At 31.9% G+C, this 17819-nt stretch overlaps 3 protein-coding genes across 3 annotated transcripts; all 3 read left to right on the forward strand.

Moving 5' to 3' along the window:
• LOC107613435 lies at positions 4950–7806 on the forward strand. The gene is made up of 7 exons (XM_016315424.1): positions 4950–5030; positions 5137–5189; positions 5271–5524; positions 5595–5778; positions 5895–6310; positions 6887–7354; positions 7472–7806. The coding sequence occupies exons 1-7, from the start codon at positions 4950–4952 to the stop codon at positions 7804–7806; spliced, it is 1791 nt and encodes a 596-aa protein (XP_016170910.1).
• LOC107613426 (ATP-dependent DNA helicase PIF1-like) lies at positions 8016–8543 on the forward strand. Its single transcript, XM_016315412.1, has one exon. The coding sequence runs from the start codon at positions 8016–8018 to the stop codon at positions 8541–8543; it is 528 nt and encodes a 175-aa protein (XP_016170898.1).
• LOC107613418 (protein FAR-RED IMPAIRED RESPONSE 1-like) lies at positions 15849–16941 on the forward strand. Its single transcript, XM_016315401.1, has 3 exons — positions 15849–16224; positions 16263–16325; positions 16433–16941. The coding sequence occupies exons 1-3, from the start codon at positions 15849–15851 to the stop codon at positions 16939–16941; spliced, it is 948 nt and encodes a 315-aa protein (XP_016170887.1).

The following is a 17819-nucleotide window of genomic DNA, read 5'->3' on the forward strand; positions in this document are numbered from 1 at the left end:
TTGGTATGTAGTTGTTCATGCAAAAAATCCAGAACCTCATTGTTGTTGCCAGGAATCTATTTCCAATTCGCCAAAAGGTCTTAACCTATTTTCCTCCTATATTCAATTTGCTTACAATATACAGAACCAAATAATAAGGATAATTTGTTTTCACACAATTCAAGTTATATCTCCACCAACTTCTCCCCATTGTCCAAAAGTTTATTCCATGGTCAAAAATGTATCTAAGTATCAGGCTACTCATTATTCAATGGTAAAGTTATGTGTTAACTTAATACTCAATAACTTATGTTATCATTTATATTTCTTCATCATTTTTTCCGTTCATTCCTCTTATTCTCACTATCGCAGTTGTTGCCTTCAAAATTTGCTTCGTTGGCATTTCCTTCAAGGTTGTCTTATGTCAACATACGTCAAAAGGTTGGACCTTCTTTCACAACAGGACTTCATTGGAGGGATTCAAAAGTTTTTCTTTCCAGGAGATGGCGCAGATTTTGTCTTCAACATGGCATAGTCGAAAGGAGCAAGGTCAAATTTGACGTCCCTGTTGATGATGAGAAATCAATGAATCTAGAAGTTTTAAGTATTTAGTATTTGTTAGGATTTTCTCTTCTATCAAACACTATAGATCTTTTTGGTTATTCATTTTGCAGTTAATTTCTTTCTATTTCTCATTGTTTTTTCTATTTATATATGTAATGGATATATTTATTTCAATACAGTAGTCTAATTATCATGTTCATTTTTTTCTTCTTTATTAATTTCTGTTTCTTTATTAATTTTTCTTCTCGAATACTTTATACATAGCTTTCGTTGTATTCTTACATGGTATCCAAGTAATTATCAGAGGATTCTTTGCAGCGATATGACAATTTTTTAACTGATAAAATTTTGAATTAAATCATATTCATATAATCAAGTCAGCTTAGTCACCACCAGCTTCAAAATTTCTCTTATATCATATGTAACGGTAATTCATATACTACTGAAAAATCATATAATCCTCATAATATGTTTCTACCAGATTTCTTCAATAAATACATAACTATTTGTATAGATATATCTCCTGTATGCCTAAACATAAAGCGAGTTATTATAACTCAATACACCCAAACCATATATCCATTAATATTGAACTTGCTATGATAACTCAAATTTATATTCTTAATCACAATTTTATGTCGTATATAATTTTTGTAGTATTGATCATAATTATATATTTAGTTGTTACTTTAAAGTATTGGATTAGTTTCAGAGACTTCTCATTCATTTTAGACATAAAATAGCTCAATCAATGTTTTGGCACTTATTTTATACTAATTTGTTCTAATGAATTTGTATTTCATTCGATATTTTAAACTTCCTCTAAATCATACATTTTTATTCCTTTTTTCACTATTGTATAATAGTACATAGTACTCAATTCTTTATCTACTTTACTATTTACATCATTATTTTTTTGTTTTCATATTTAGTTACATGTGTCACTTAAATTCGTATATTCTACCTATTTTTTGTGTGTACAATATCATTACTCATAATTCCAATCATCTATCATGATTTTCTTTCAGCCAATCATGTTAATTGTACACCATGATTATCTTTATGTTCTTTCTTATTATTATTGATCTTTTTTGTGAAAGTCATGATGGTTGTTCACATTATAAATATTGTCCTCCTTTAGTTTGTTTTACCACACCAAAACAACTCTTTCAGCACTATCACCAAATTAGCTTGATTATATTTTCTTCCATTGTCTTTTTTTTTTTATTTTAAACAGTGGCTTCATCTTTCAACTTGCTAAAGGATATTGAAGCTGCCAATGAAAATCAAAACTACAAGATAAAGGTTAGAGTCCTAAAGTTGTGGTCAATCTCACCAAAGGAACAGAAATTTCAAAAATCCATGCTTGCGATGGTGTTATGGATGAAGTGGTAATGCTTTCCTTTTTAAAGTTTGTACTAAAACTACTGATTTTGATATGATATTTCTTTGCATTACAGTTTTTTAATTAAATTATATGTTTAAGGCGATCGTATCCAATGCTCAATTAGAAGTCCTCAAAGAAGGTTGTTTGAGGGTGATTTATCTGATGGGATGATTTACACCTTATCAAACTTTTCACTTGCACTAAATGATCAAAAATACAATCCCACAAGTCATTCTCACTGTATCTATTTCAAGAGAGAAACTCAGCTTAGGATGGTATCGGATGTGAACTTTCCTTCCAATGTTTTTTGTTTTGTACCCAATGATCTCATTCTTAACCATACTAATGCTCAATCTCATCTTATTGGTATGTAATACTACACAATTTAATTGAGATTTTTTTTTCATTCTTAGCCCACAATTGATTACATTTACATTCTATCTTATCAGATGTTATGGGTTTCCTTACTACCAAAGGTGATATTATTGAGTTTTTTAGGAATGGAAAAAAGTCTATCTACATTGTCATTGAGCTTGATGACATGGAGTTAGTTTTCACATTTTTAATAACTTTTTCTATGTCATTTTTAGAATGTGTTTAGTGAAAATCATATTCTACATTCTTATTTTATTTTTCTAATCGTATATATCTTTTTAGTGGACACGGTAAGATCGGGTGCAATCTTTGGGATGAATTTGTCACAAGATTGGTCCAACATATTGAGAAATAACCTATTTCTGAGTTTGCTATTATTATCGAGTTTGCCAAATTCAATATATTCAAAGGTGCCTTATTACAAATATATAACTATTCAAGTACATAATTAAGAATTCTTTTCTAATCATTAATCAACAATCATTTTATAGGAGCTATGGGTATATCCAACACGAATTATAATTCAATTCTGTACGTTAACCCTAAATTTCAGGAGGTTAAGGATTTCAGGCAGAGGTGACTTTATTTAATTTTTGTATTGTCATTTTTTTTTTACATTCTCATCTAAGTATTTGTTTCTCATAGTACTAACAGTCTAACATTTTTATTACAAAATTATAATGTCTGGGGTCTCTCATGCCAATCAACTCACTCAACTTGCTGCAGATCTTGCATATAACCTGGAAGATGATCTCCTAAATCAATCTACTTATAAGCTTATATGTGAGCTTAAGGAGTTAATTGAGGTTTGACTCCATCTCATATAAATAACCAAGACTTATTATTTATGGCATTTCTAATTTTTTTTAAAATTCTAGAATGGTTCTTATGTTACCATTGGAACTGTTCTTGCTATCGATTCAAATAATGGTTGGTGGTACAAGGGATGCAAGCAATGTTTCCATTCTCTGAAAGAAAGTGATACATCATATCATTATACTACCTGTGATACATTTCCATCTTCTCATACTCCTAGGTAATCAGTTTATAAGAACCATATCACATTCATTATTTCATTCTATCATATACATTAGCTAATTATCATGTATTTGTATTTTTTTTAAATCATGTATAGCATTAACTTAAGGGTTACTGATGACATTGACACTGCATCATTTATTTTATACGACAAAGAACTACAAATTTTTTTGGCACTTTCTTCTGAACTTAGGCTTGCTCAGCTAACCAAGGTACTATTTAACTTCGTATGCTCCAATGGGCATCATATACTGCTACAAACTTTTTGGATGATAATTCAACATGTTTTTACTAACATTTTATTTTTTTTACAAGGGTGGCATAAATGAGGAGTATCCCATTGAGTTAGATTCTTTTAAGATTAAGATCTTATTTAAAGTTTCTGTTAAGATGGAAGACATTAACTCTTTCCAACCATGCAAGATAATAGTTATCAAGATATGTGGAGAGATTTCTATCATTTCTGCTTTCGTGGACAAGCATAACATTTATAGCGTGAGTTAATTTCATTCACTTCTCTTTGTACAAAAAATTTAACGCCAGTGATTTCCTATAATTCAACTAATAAATATTTATAGATGGTGACGCTGGAGATTCTTTTGCATGTGTTATTCCATCATATGAAGAAGGTAAAATATATTTTTCTTTTAAATTTGGTGTTTATTCCAATTTCATTAATATTTGTTCACTATTATACAAAATATAAATCTGTACACCTTCAGATATGTGGGATGCTGGTGATCCTGTTTATTTCTGCATTTATTGTAAAGCAGTAATGTGGGATGCTGAAAGACTTTCCAAAAGTAAGAAAAATAAAATTGCAAAGTTTGGTTTATGTTGCATGGATGGAAAGGTTAAGCTTCCATTTCTTAGAGAAGTTCCTATTATTCTTCAAGACTTGCACTGTACAGATAATGAGAAAGGAAAATACTTTTGGAAACACGTACGTAAGTTTAATTCTATATTCTATAGCTGGAAACATAAATTGTACTTTGAACAATGGATCAGCTCCACCTACATTTTCAATTAGTTGAAAAAATTATTATTCAATTAGTAGTTTACTTCCAATCGAAAATGATAGGCCCAGATTTGCACAACTTTATATTTATGATACGGAGATTGAAATTGAAAATTGCGTATCTACTGTAAGGTACACAGTTCAATCAAGTTACTAATTTTTTTTCATGAATTAATACTTAATTTGCAATAAATCAAGTTTTAATTATTTTTTAAATTTTAAAATTTATGCTAGTAATGTTGATTCCTTGAACACTATTGAAAGTGAGATTGTTTACCATCTCAAGAAAATGATAGACAATCATAATCATCTTGCAAAAAGTTTTCATTCTGCCAGCGATAGATTCAATACCAAGAATCATGCAAATATTAGGATGAAGCTTATTTGTAATCGGATTAAGGATGAAAGAGTATACAACTTACCAACAGCTTCCGAGGTTGCTATTCTAATTGTTGGAGACATTGATTATTCAATTCTAGAAAGAGATATAATCATTGAATCCACTTCCAAGAAATTGCAAAGGATTGATATTCTTCACCCGTTGTAATTGCCACTTCAATATCCATTAATTTTTTTTGTACGAAAAAGATGGTTTTAGACCAGGCATTGAACTTCAACAAGATACGGGAGTCGTTATACAAAGAAGAGAAAGAATATAAGCATGAGAGGGTTCTTCTCATATCGAATTCAAATGAGATTTAAAGATTCTTCAATTTTGTTTTATTCTCGAAGATTATTTCAACAATTCTTAGTGGATGCTTACAAAATGATATAGTCTGAATGTCTCAACTTCATAAGGAATAACCAACCGAACTTGAGGGTTGACAGGTATAGTGCACTACATGAGTCATTGGTTTGAGGTGAAGCAAATGCTGTCACTACCGGTCAACGTATAATACTTTCGAGTAGTTTCACTGGTGGACCAAGATACATATTTAACAATTGTAAAGATGCTTTTGCAATTTGCAAATATGTAGGATATCCCAGTTATTTTGTCGCAATAACATGCAATCCTGAATGTGATGAGATTAAATGTCTACTAAAGGATACAGGTCTTAAAGTGGTAGATCGTCCTGACATAGTCTCTAGAAACTTTCACATAAAGTTGAATGAGCTTATTATGAACTTTAAGCAAGGGAAATTCTTTGGCAAGATATCTGCTTGTAAGTAATACAAATTTTGTTGTTTACTTAACTTTTATGTAATATTGTTAACAGGTGTTATTTATGACAGATGTGTGCATAATAGAATTCCAAAAACGCAGACTACCACATGCTCATATTTTGTTATTCATGGATCTAAATCATACACCTAAATCACCAGATCAAATTAACAAGTTGATTTCTGCTGAGATACTAGATAAGATATGGAGGCCTAAACTATATGCAGCAGTAGAGAAGTTCATGGTGCATAGATCGTGTGGTCATCATGACAAAAAAGTCTTTGCATCATCAACGGACGTTGCTCTAAGTTCTATCTAAAGCCATTTCGAAGGAGGACTATCATTGATGAGGCTGAATTTTCGAAATATAGAAAGATTGATAACGGTCGCTCAATTTCTAAGAAGAATGTTGTACTTGACAATTCTTACATTGTACCAAACAACCCGTCGCTGCTGTTAAAATATGGTTGCCATATTAATGTGGAGCAGTATCAGACTTCTACAATAAAATATCTTTTCAAATACGTTCACAAGGGAAATGATAGAGTTATATTTGCTTTTTATCAATCAACAAGTGATGGTGATTGTCAACAGGTTGTTGATGAAATACATAATTATTATGATTGTAGATACATAGCAGTATGTGAGGCTGCTTGGAGGGTATTTTGGTACAACATACAACAAAAAGAACCTTCGATCATTAGATTACCATTCCATTTACCTAATGAACATCCAGCGGTCTTTAAGGATCATGAAAACATTATTGATGTTATAGAAAGGGTAGATGGCAAGCTGACGAAGTTGTTAGCATGGATGCTGGCTAATTAATTGTTTCCTTTTGGTTGATCTCTTACATATAGCCAATTTCCTAATAGATTTGTATAGAAGGATGACATATCCATGTGGATGCCAAGAGAGCAAGGTTTTTCAATTGGTCGATTGACGCATGTGCCCTGTGGCAACGAAGAAGATTATTACTTGAGACTTCTATTAAACATACAAAAAGGTTGCATGAGTTTCATCGATCTTCAAACTGTCGATGATGTTGTTCATTCCACCTTCAAGGAAGCATGTTATGCGTTAGGGGCTGTTGCAAGATGATAAAGAATTTATTGATACTATGATAGAAGCAAGCACATGGGCTTCTACGAGTTACATTAGAGATCTTTTTGTTGTTTTGTTATTATCAAACAACATCTCCAGTCCTATAAATGTCTGGCAAAAATGTTATCAAATACTTTCTGAAGACATCCTACATTCTGAAAGGAAAGTTCTACACTGTGAAGGTAATATTTTTAAACTTTATTTATTCTCATGTACATATTTAAGTTTACAATGATAATTTTAGTTATTTTCAATACAGAGTTACAACTATCTGATGAGCAAATTCTGAATCTAACTCTTTACAAGATTGAAGAAAAATTACAAGCTAATGGTAGATCGCTTAAAGAGTATGATCAGATGCCTCTCCCATCCTTGGATGCTATAAATGGAATAGAAGATTGTCTAATAATGGACGAGATGAACTTTGATTTATCTGACCTGAGAGATGAGTTGTTAAGAAACTTACCCAAAATGAATTTAGATCAGCGAAAAGCATTCAACACTGTTATTCAGGCTGTTAATAAAGATGTTGGAGGTTTCTTTGTATATGGATATGGTAGTACTGTAAAGACATACCTTTACAAGACACCTTCAACTACTATACGTAGTAAAGGTGAAATTGTATTGAATGTGGCATCCAGTGGGATTGCATCCTTATTATTCCCTAATGTTCGTACAACTTATTCAAGATTTAAGATACCACTTGATCTAAATGAGGATTCTGTATGTTGTGTCAAGCAAAACACTTCTCTAGCTAAGCTGGTATAAGCAAAGCTTATTATATGGGATGAGGCACCAATGTTGAATAACCTATGTTATGAAGCTTTGGACAAATGTTTGCCAGATATTCGAAGGTATGAGAAATGTTATAATCCAGATTTGCCTTTTGGTGGGAAGGTTGTTTTGCTAGGAGGTGACTTTAGGCAGATTCTTCCAGTAATACCAATGGGATCACGACAGGATATCGTGCTCTCTTCCATAAACTCATCATATCTTTGGGAATTCTGCAAAGTTTTGAAACTGACAATCAACATGCACCTTACAGTTGGAGCAAACCAATCCCAACTAAGGCAAATTTCTGAATTCGCAACGTGGTTACTAAGTATTGGTGATAGTTTGATAGGTGATTCAACTGATGGAGAAAGTGAAGTAACCATTCCCAATGACATCCTTATTTAGGATACTGACGAAGCTTTCGATCAGTTGGTTTATTTTGTGCATCCAAATTTGTTGTTAAATTTAAATAATACATTATACTTCAGAGATAGAACAATACTTGACCCTACACTTGAGATTGTTAATGATGTGAACAAGCTCATCATGAAATATTTAGTGGGCGAGAAGAAGACCTATTTACCTCTGATTCATTGTGTGTAAAAGAAGGAAACATGGAATCCGAGTTAGATACAATCACATCGGATGTTCTGAATGCTGTCAATTGTTCTGATTTGCCGCCTCACCAGTTGACTCTTAAAGAAGATGTACCAGTTATGTTACTACGACACATTGATCAATCAAATGGGTTATGCAATGGAACAAGATTACATGTACACAAGTTGGGCAATTATGTTGTTGAATGCATTACATTAACTGGTGAAAAAGCAAGACAAGTGGTTCTAATACCACGCATGAACATGATACCCAATAATCAAACTATTCCATTTAAGTTTCAGAGGAGACAATTTCCATTAATTGTCTCATTTTTTATGACTATTAATAAGTCTCAAGGTCAAATTTTGACAACTGTTGTTTTATATTTGCCCAAGCCTGTTTTTACACACAGTCAACTTTATGTTGCTCTTTCAAGAGTAACATCAAAATATGGGTTACGAGTATTAATTGAGAATAATTTTACCAGATTAAAAGATACAACCATTAACGTGGTTTATAGAGAAGTTTTTCAAAATGTCTGTTGATTATGTATGGTTTTAAATTCTATTTAACATGTATTTTTTAAACATTTATGTTCCACGAAAATTGTTAATTTTTGTATGTACTGCTTTATGTAAAAGTATGAAGTTTTTTCTTCTGAATTGTTAAAAAAGTCATATATATACTCTTTCAATATTATAAGAAATTAAAGTGATATAAATATTTTTAAGTAACGATCCAATTTATTATAAAACACTCATACATATGTTAATAACATAAAAACACTTTCATAATGAATGGTTTACATTAAACTTACCATACCCGTGCATCNTACTTTTAATTATCAATCTAATTTTTTTAGTCTTACAATTAAATAATATATTTTAAATTTATATTTTTAAATATTATTGATCAATTACTGACAAAAATAATAAATTTTATTGGCATTGTAGTATAATATATAGGGGGCTTCTGTAGTGGCCAAGAAGTTAAGGTGGGTAAAATGATGATGTGTGCTGTATTTGTTGGTGACACGTGCAGTGGAAACTTGTGATTGACTATACTATGACCAAGTAAATTTATTAATTACAGTAAAAATAATAATAGTTGGTAACATTAATGAAGGGCAAAATCATGAAATTGAAATAGAAAAGTATATGTAAACAATGAAAATATTAAACAATGTAAACAATGGAGATATCGTGGGTGGCATAGGCAGTCACTATATTCAGGTATGTTATCATCGCGGCCGTTGTTGAGTTCTCTGTTTTTGTTGTTAGTATCTTGAATGAATATGCATCTTGGAAGCATATTAATTGGCCATCTTTTGATTATTATTGAAACTTCAATGAAAATGTCTTACTTCTGTTGGTTTCCAACATGAATAAATTCAATAGAGTACCAAAACGTTGCATGTGATTGTACAAAAAGTTTAACAATAATGTGTACATGTTTTAGCATTCATGAATCAAATTTTTTACTGACTTTCTTCCTATCTTTAGAAAGTATTATTGGTTTGGTTAGTTAGCTTCTTGTTGCTGAGAAGATGTATGTATCACACCATCTATGTATATATTGGCTTATTCGTTTACATTGATTGTTTAGAGAGAGTCATTAGCTATAAAGAGTGTTTGTGTTAGAAACTTTTTTTGGAAGGGTCGAAGGATATTTGAGTACTTCTCCACAAATGCCACTACAAGTTATGATCATACTTATCTATTTGAGTTTTCTTTATTTTATTTTAGAGTCCCGTTAGGGAGACAATGAAGTATCTATACAATATATACAATGGAATTTTAATTTGGCCCATTTTAAAATAAAAATGAAAATGAATCATTATTTACCTTAATTGAAACCCTCAATTTCAAATTATCCCTCATTTACCTATTTTGACAGTCAGTAACCCTCTCCCCCCCATCCCCCAAAATCCCACACTGTCACTGCTCAACCTCCCCCCAACCCTCTCGCCGCCGCCTGCACCCGCAACCTGACGCAGCTCGGACGAGAATTGCATCACCCACCCCTTCTGCAGTGCCCAGCTTTCGCACCCGTACCCGGTCGCTGGAAGCAACCGTGGCGCACTGTTCTGGCTGAACATCCCAGCCTTGCGTCCCCTCGTGCCGTGGACCACTCATCGGCGCGACCCGAACAGCAGCTCCCGGACCTGCTTCCCGCGCGTCATCTCTGAGTGAGCCTGCTGCCACGATCCTGCCTCCTGCGTCGGAGAGTTGATGCCGTGACCATTCAACAGTCCAGGGTCTCGTTAGTGTTAAGGCCCCATCTCCGACCGTCGTCAATCATCTACGGTTAGTGGGTTAATTTCCTTTTTTCAGGATTCATCTTTCTGTTGCTTCGTGTTCTAGACACAGTTTAGCCTGCTGAGATGTTTGATTGTACATGGTGGAAAACTGAATACATGCAATTTTAGTAAGTAGGAACATGATGAATAAGATGTTTGCTGAGATTGTTGAAATTAATTTAAGCATAGCCCGGAAAAGTTCGCAAAATTTAGGTAATCTGGTTCAAATAGCAGAATATTTTTCCCTCACCTGGTTGTCCTTTGCATACAGTGTGACGTAAGCAAGCTGACCATTGTCTATTTGTAATTGACCCCTAATTGGATGGTTACTTTAGCATGATATCGGATGGTTAGTTTTGATGATAGATCTTTTTCTTTTTCTGCATATATGCTGTCTGTTTGTGCTGTTGGTGGTTGTATTGAATTTTAATTAAGAATGTAATAATTGAATAAAAGTTCTTAATTTATTATATGTTTATTATCAATTAAAATGGATGTTCATTTTACTATGTATACAGATGGTTTGTTTATTCGAAAAGTGGATGTTATTTTACTTATAATATTGATCTTTTGCATTGATTTGCTGAATTCTGCATGTACATGCTCCACTATTTTCTTTTGTTAAGTGGTTTGGGAGTAATGAAGAAGATTTGTATTAGACTTAGTTTATGTTTTCTTGAATTGAAGTTGGGTTTGAGTTAGGCTATTTAAACATGGTGCATGGATGAAATTTTGGTTAATTTGTTAGATGTTTAGTATCAACTAAAACAGATGTTCATTTTCTTTAGAATAAGTTAGTCGGCTGTAAAAGTGATTTGACTATCTCTTTGAGATTAAGGTACTATGTTCACTCTTAAAGTAAACAACAATTAAGTTACATAAACAGAACAAGAAATGATGTTTTTTCTCTCTCTTACAACTACAGGAAATCACAAGAGACAACAAGGTATGATGCAGCAGTAAGGTTGCTGTTGTATGACTTTGGTGGTCACAATCCAGAGTTTGTAGTCCTCTGAACAGTCTTAGCACAAGAGAAAAGGTTGCATGACACTCACCAAACCACACAATTGCACAGATGCATGCATTGAGTTGCATGCTCAGTCTTGTCAATGAATGCATGAAATTTCATGATCGATCTATTGGTTTATAATGTCTAATCATGCATTCAAATGATATAGTGATCCATTAGAAGGTTAAATGTCTTCAATAGAAAATACCATGACATATAAGATGTCTCATAATATGATATTTTGAATTAAGATAAGAACAAATTTAATTTACATATGTTTACAAGTGATACTAAGAATTTAAGATAAATCTGCTAGCATTAAAGAAGTCCTTGAGTTCTTGATGAAATATCTTGAATTGCTCCACAAATGCTTGATTATATTCTCCTGGGTTCTTTGTGATTTCAGCAAGCATAGCTTCTGTTGCAACCAAATCTTCAGGAGTACCATTTCGGTGAAGCTTGTTTTGTATAGTGTGCTTAATTTGTAACTGCCAAAAAAGAGCATGAAATAGGCAATCTATCATACATTAAACTGAAATGGGATTACATACTTGAGGTACTGTGGGAAAACAACCTTGAGGTCATATGGGATGTCATTCCGGTGAGCAATATCTCTAGTTCGAGTCAGAGGAGCAGATTCTTGAAGAGCTTAGCCTTGAAGAGCTTAATACTTGTCATCATGATGCAGCATTTCTTGAAGATTCTTTTTATGTTAACACACTTTTAAATCTTGATGACTAACTGTTGACCTTTTAGTATTTCTCTAAACTATAAATTATATATCTCATGTAAATGTTATGTAATAAAAAAAATTTCTTTTAATTTCAAATTAAGATTTTATTTATTTTTCAGTTTAATATCAATGTTTACAAAAATTCTATTTTAATCTATACTTTCTAAACCATAAAACAAAAGAAACACGTGGAGCATGGGGATGCAAAAACCAGAAAATTAAGTAAAGGACAAATGGTATATCTAAAATAAACATCCACTTTAAAAAGAAAGGAACAATTCGCATAAACAGTAAAATGAACATCCACATTAGTTGATAAAAAATAACTAAGAAATTGACCAACAATACCACTCGTGCATCATGTTTAAATGGCATAACTAAAACTCAGCTTAAATTCAATCAAATTAAACTAATTCTAATTCAACTCATATAATAAAAAAACTTGCAGGCCATATGCAAACAAAACAAAACACAGGAAATCAAGTAAAAGATAAATAATATGCCCAAAATAACCTTCTACTTTTGAATGGAAAGAACCATCTGTAATTATAATAAAATGAACATCTGACTTAGTTTAAATAGCTAAAGAAAAATACAATTTAGTACTTGTTTTACAAATCTAAATGTCACATAACTCTGTTATAACTTAATCACTTATATATATCTAATTACAACAACTCCAAGCATACTTGAATTCAGTGAATGGTACACTAAATCCAATTCTACAATATGACCAAGTTCCGTCTCATCAGTTTTTAGCTTATTCACACCCGTCACTTCCACGACCTGCAATCAAACACAAACAAAAAAAAAACAACCAAAGGAATTAAGTGACATATGGTACTATGACATAAATATTAGCAATATAAACCACCAAGAAAATGACTAATTTAAACAAGATTAAGTGTGTAAAATTTTAGTTTATAATAGGCACTATGCTCACTATTTTTTAACAAATACTTCTAATCAGGCAAAATTATATTAAATTCACTCCAAATCATGTAAACATCTAAATTAGAATGAAAATAACTATCGACCTACCTAGTAAAATGAACATCCGACCTATATTAAAATTACTTTACACTGAGAGTACATCAAAATTAAATTCTATAATATATATCTATGCTTCCCTTCATGAAAAGAACCATTGGAGCTCCAAGCCATAGAAAAAAAAAAACAAATAATGGATATATACAAAATACTATTCTCTCTAGAATATACATTCTTTGCCGCCTATAACTTACATTTTCTGCATTTATTTATGTCAATTTAGTTAGACCATAGTATAAGATCTTATCTATGATTAAGACTTATTTAAAGACTATAACTCAAAGAAACCATCATAAAATAAAATTCTAAATAGAAGAAACTAGAAAAGAAGCACTTGTACTACCTTTCCAAGAGTGAAAGCAAAGATTGCACAAGCAACACCAGTACCTAAAATAATGATGTCATCATATCCTTCTGAGACTTTTGGTGGAGTTCATGTACCATTTACTGATGTCTTTATACTTTGTGCATGTGTTGTTGCACTTGGAACACTGGATTTTCTCTTGTTTGATGCAAAATCGTACAAATAAGCACAAGCACCAAACCAAAAGCTATGACACTTCTAAAAATGAACATATAATCCACTGCCAAGAATAAGAACAAGGGATTGGTGAAACTGCGAGATATAGTTTGGGAAATAATGAAGAAAGATTAATGAGAACTAAGAATGGTGATACACCCTTTTTGTTCTATTGCTCCTGTGACTCTTAACGTGTTACACTCTTCTTTTTTTTAATATCTAAAAAATTTGCTTCAACAATAAATGTATACCAATGCCACATAATTAAATAACAAATAGCAATAACAACAATAAATTAACCACATTAATATAAACACTCACACCGTTATGATTTAGTCCATCAATATCACAACTATGAATAGCTACAAAAAAATGTTATATATAATGATGATTGTAAAGCACAACCAGCATTATAGTGGTTGAAAACCAATTTTAATTCCTCAAAAACTTCAAAGAATGAGTGATGATGCATATGATCATTTATGTTCAAAACCAACATGAATAAACCATTTCATTCAAATCACTCAATAAAATATGGTATGCACTTCTTAAAAATATACCAAACAATTGATAACATCTGAATTTTTAACCAAATTGGTGTTTTGATAAAAAAATCACAAACAAGTGCATAACAAAATTCAAGCTCAAACATAATTAGAAATCACATAAAACTGCACAATTGTAAATTATAATGCCTCATGAGAATAGAATTTAAGTCAAATGCTGGCCATACATAATAATTAAACAAAAAGATTTCATTTAGGCATTTCATCGAACATATGGTGTGCATCATGTGTAAACAGAGCATTCAGTTCAATAGAAGCAGCAATCAACCCATAAAATTCAGCCAGCAAACACATTCAATCTAGCAACAGATATTAACTAGTCCTAAGCCTAATCTATATGCAGAAACAAGAATTAAAAGCAATGAAATAAATAAAATAGAAAGAACCGGGGACAAGGAAAGGGATGGAACCTGCGTTGATGAAGGAGAGAAAGAAATGACCTATAATTTAATTTTAATTATAATTAAATCCCATTGTATGCATTGTACAATAAGACTATTGTCTCCTCATACTTTTCCTTTATTTTATTTCGATTTTCAATTGTGTTTGCGCAAAATAAACCTTTTACTTTTGAGTTATACTTTAGTTCATATTTATTCTTCTCCAATGTTCTGGATTTAAATAAACTCTCCTATTTATCATTTTTTTCCTTCTTTCGGTTGGAAATGTTAAAAGAGATTTGAGTACTTCTCCACAAATGTCACTGCAAGTTATAATCTAATGTATCTATTTGAAAATTTTTTATTTTATTTTATTTCAATTTCCAGTTCTTTTCGCACAAAATAAATAAACTTTTTATGTTTGAGTTATGCTTTAGTTCTACAGTACTCTTTTTTGTCCGATATCCTGGATTAAAATAAACCCCATGTTTATCTTCTTTCTCCTTTTTTTTTTGTTGAAAGGGTTGAAGGAGATTTGAGTACTTCTTCACAAATGCCACTGCAAGCTATGGTATCTAATGTATCCATTTGAATTTTTCTTATTTTAGTTTATTTCAATTTTCAATTTTTTCGCACAAAATAAATCTTTTACTATTGAGTTATGCTTTAGTTCTACTGGTACTCTTTCTTGTCCGATATCCTGGGTTCAAATTAACCTCCTGTTTATCTTCTTTCTCTCCTTCTTTTGTTGGAAGGTTGAAGGAGATTTTAATATCTAATGTATGTATCTGAATTTTTCTTATTTTATTTTATTTTAATTTCTAATTTTTGTTACGTATAAAATTAATCTTTTACTTTTAAGTTATGCTTTAGTTCTACTAGTACTCTTTCCTCTCCAATATCTGAGTTCAAATAAATTCTCTTATGTATCTTCTTTTATTCCCCTTTTTTAGTTCAAATAAATATCTTCTTTCTCTAGAATCATCACAAGAATTGATGAGGCAAATAAAATGAACTTGTATCTTTCTTTGATGAATTTATTCTCTTATATATAATGTTGTTGCGTATCAAAGGTTTTAAATTATCTTTAAAGAATTAGGAAATCCAATTAGTACTCTATTATTCGTCTGATTTAGTTTGAAGAGAATTGGAATTCTTAGTATAATTGAAAATTATACTTTTTTCGAATTGGCATCTATTGTGAATCAAATGTTAGAGTTTTATGTTATCTTCGATGTTGTCAGTGTGTTTAATTTTAAATTGTATAATGCAGGTACTTAATAACGCCTTGGAATGGATAATGGCAGCAAAGGAAACTCGAACTTTTCGGGTCAATGGAATGATGAATGGAGTAGTAGTGAGTCCGACGAGGAAGATGTCTCTAAGGGGTTAGAGTCACCATCACGAGTGGACAAGGAGAGTGAGTCGGTAGAGAGAGTTGATGTATTTGGTGAAGGGGATAAGGGTGGCAGAGTGCCTTTATCGGAGTCACCAGGTGGTTCAGGCGATCAAATAAGTGATGATGTGGACACTTCCACGCTTTCAATCGCGGTTGCATTGGCTGATATTGAATTTTATGGGGTTGAAGAGGCTTGTGCAAGATATGTGGAGTTTGCAAAGGCGACTGAATTTGCTGTTCGAAAAGGGGATTCCATTAAAGATGATGAAGGCAATGTTGTGAGAAAATTTTTCTATTGCAATCGACAGGACTTGCGGGGCAGATAGGAAGAGGGCGTATAAGGCGGAGACCAGGACCAACTGCAATGCAAAGTTCGTTGTGTTCTTAGACAAATAGAGTGGCAAGTGGAGGATGAAGACATTTGTTCAAGATCATAATCATAATTTGACTTTGCCTGCTTTTACTAATGTCATGGCAGCCCACCGCAACATCAACGAAGGTGATAAAGCCCACATTCATAGTATGCACGAAGTAGGATTCCAGACCAGGCAAATCATGGAGTTCTTTGCATATTTGTCCGGTGCGTATCGAAGCTTGCACTTCATAAAGAAGGACGTTTACAACTATATCGACGATGTACATTGCTCTAGGATCGTTCAGGGAGATGCGACAGCAGCAATAAGTTATTTGAAAGGAAAAACTGAGGTGGATCCATTAGCTGTTGTGATGTACACATATTGTCCCGAAAACTACCTTGGTCACCTGTTTTGGTCGGACGGGGTGATGCAGTATGACTATGAGTGCTTTGGTGACGTGTTGGTCTTTGATTCGACGTATAAGAAGAATCTATACAATCGGCCTTTGGTAATATTTTCTGGCACTAATCACCACCGACAGGCAATAATTTTTGGTTTCGGGTTGCTGGAGGACGAGAAAATTCCATCTTATAAGTGGCTGCTAGCCACTTTCCTAGAAGTCATGCATTAAAAACAGCCCAAAATTATGGTTACAGATAGAGACGAGTCAATGAAGGAGGCTATTAGAACAGAATTCCCTAATACGCATCGACTTTGCACCTGGCACCTAGCACATAATGCTGTTTCGAACATCAATGATAATGATTTTCGTGCTGCATTTAAGACTGTTATGTATGGTCATTTTGAGGTAGAGGAGTTTGACCAGTATTGGACAGACATGATTGCTACATTTGGGTTAGAGGAATTAACAAATAATATGCATAATCTTGGATATACAAATTAAAAAACAAAGAATTTTTAGTTAAATAAAAAATAAGAAATTAATATCTTAAAAAAGCATAAAGGTTGATAAAAACTAACAAATTACTTCACAAGTCCTGGTAGTTTTGCAGTTTTTATATTTGTTTCTTTAAAATTTTATACAAGGACCACGCTTTTATATAAATATTGAGAAGACAAAAAAATTAACAGTGAATTCATTTTTAAGACAATCTAGTATGCTTGATTTTCAACTAGTTTATTTAAATAAATTATTGAAGGTATGACATTATGAATTCAAGATTTACGGATGCCAACTTTAGTGGATTCACAAAGTAAAAAAAGTAAATCTTATTAATAAAATTATTATGAAAATTTTTAATAAGAACAATGTTACATGACTAACAAGTATTATCATTTTTTGCCAGCACTTAGTCGGTAATAATTTGTACCCATATTTAGAGAGATTTTGTACACAATAAACATATAGTTTGCACCTATGTTTATCAAAGTTTTGCACACATAAATCATTACCATTTATACTCAAATTTTTCAGAATTCGAACACATAAATAATTAATAAAATTTATTTGTTAAAAATAATTTAATATTTATATTAACCAAAAGATGG

The sequence above is a fragment of the Arachis ipaensis genome, chromosome B01, assembly GCF_000816755.2.
Source record: "Arachis ipaensis cultivar K30076 chromosome B01, Araip1.1, whole genome shotgun sequence".
NCBI classification, from domain to species: Eukaryota; Viridiplantae; Streptophyta; class Magnoliopsida; order Fabales; family Fabaceae; genus Arachis; species Arachis ipaensis.

Coding starts and splice junctions, on each gene's coding strand:
- LOC107613435 (XM_016315424.1), top strand. CDS start 4,950: ATGGTTTTAGACCAGGCATTGAACTTCAACAAGATACGGGAGTCGTTA. Junction 5,525..5,594: donor CTTTGGCAAGATATCTGCTT/GTAAGTAATACA, acceptor TATTTATGACAG/ATGTGTGCATAATAGAATTC. Junction 5,779..5,894: donor AAGTTCATGGTGCATAGATC/GTGTGGTCATCA, acceptor TTCGAAATATAG/AAAGATTGATAACGGTCGCT.
- LOC107613426 (XM_016315412.1), top strand. CDS start 8,016: ATGGAATCCGAGTTAGATACAATCACATCGGATGTTCTGAATGCTGTC.
- LOC107613418 (XM_016315401.1), top strand. CDS start 15,849: ATGGATAATGGCAGCAAAGGAAACTCGAACTTTTCGGGTCAATGGAAT. Junction 16,225..16,262: donor TTCCATTAAAGATGATGAAG/GCAATGTTGTGA, acceptor TGCAATCGACAG/GACTTGCGGGGCAGATAGGA. Junction 16,326..16,432: donor AGGACCAACTGCAATGCAAA/GTTCGTTGTGTT, acceptor ATGTCATGGCAG/CCCACCGCAACATCAACGAA.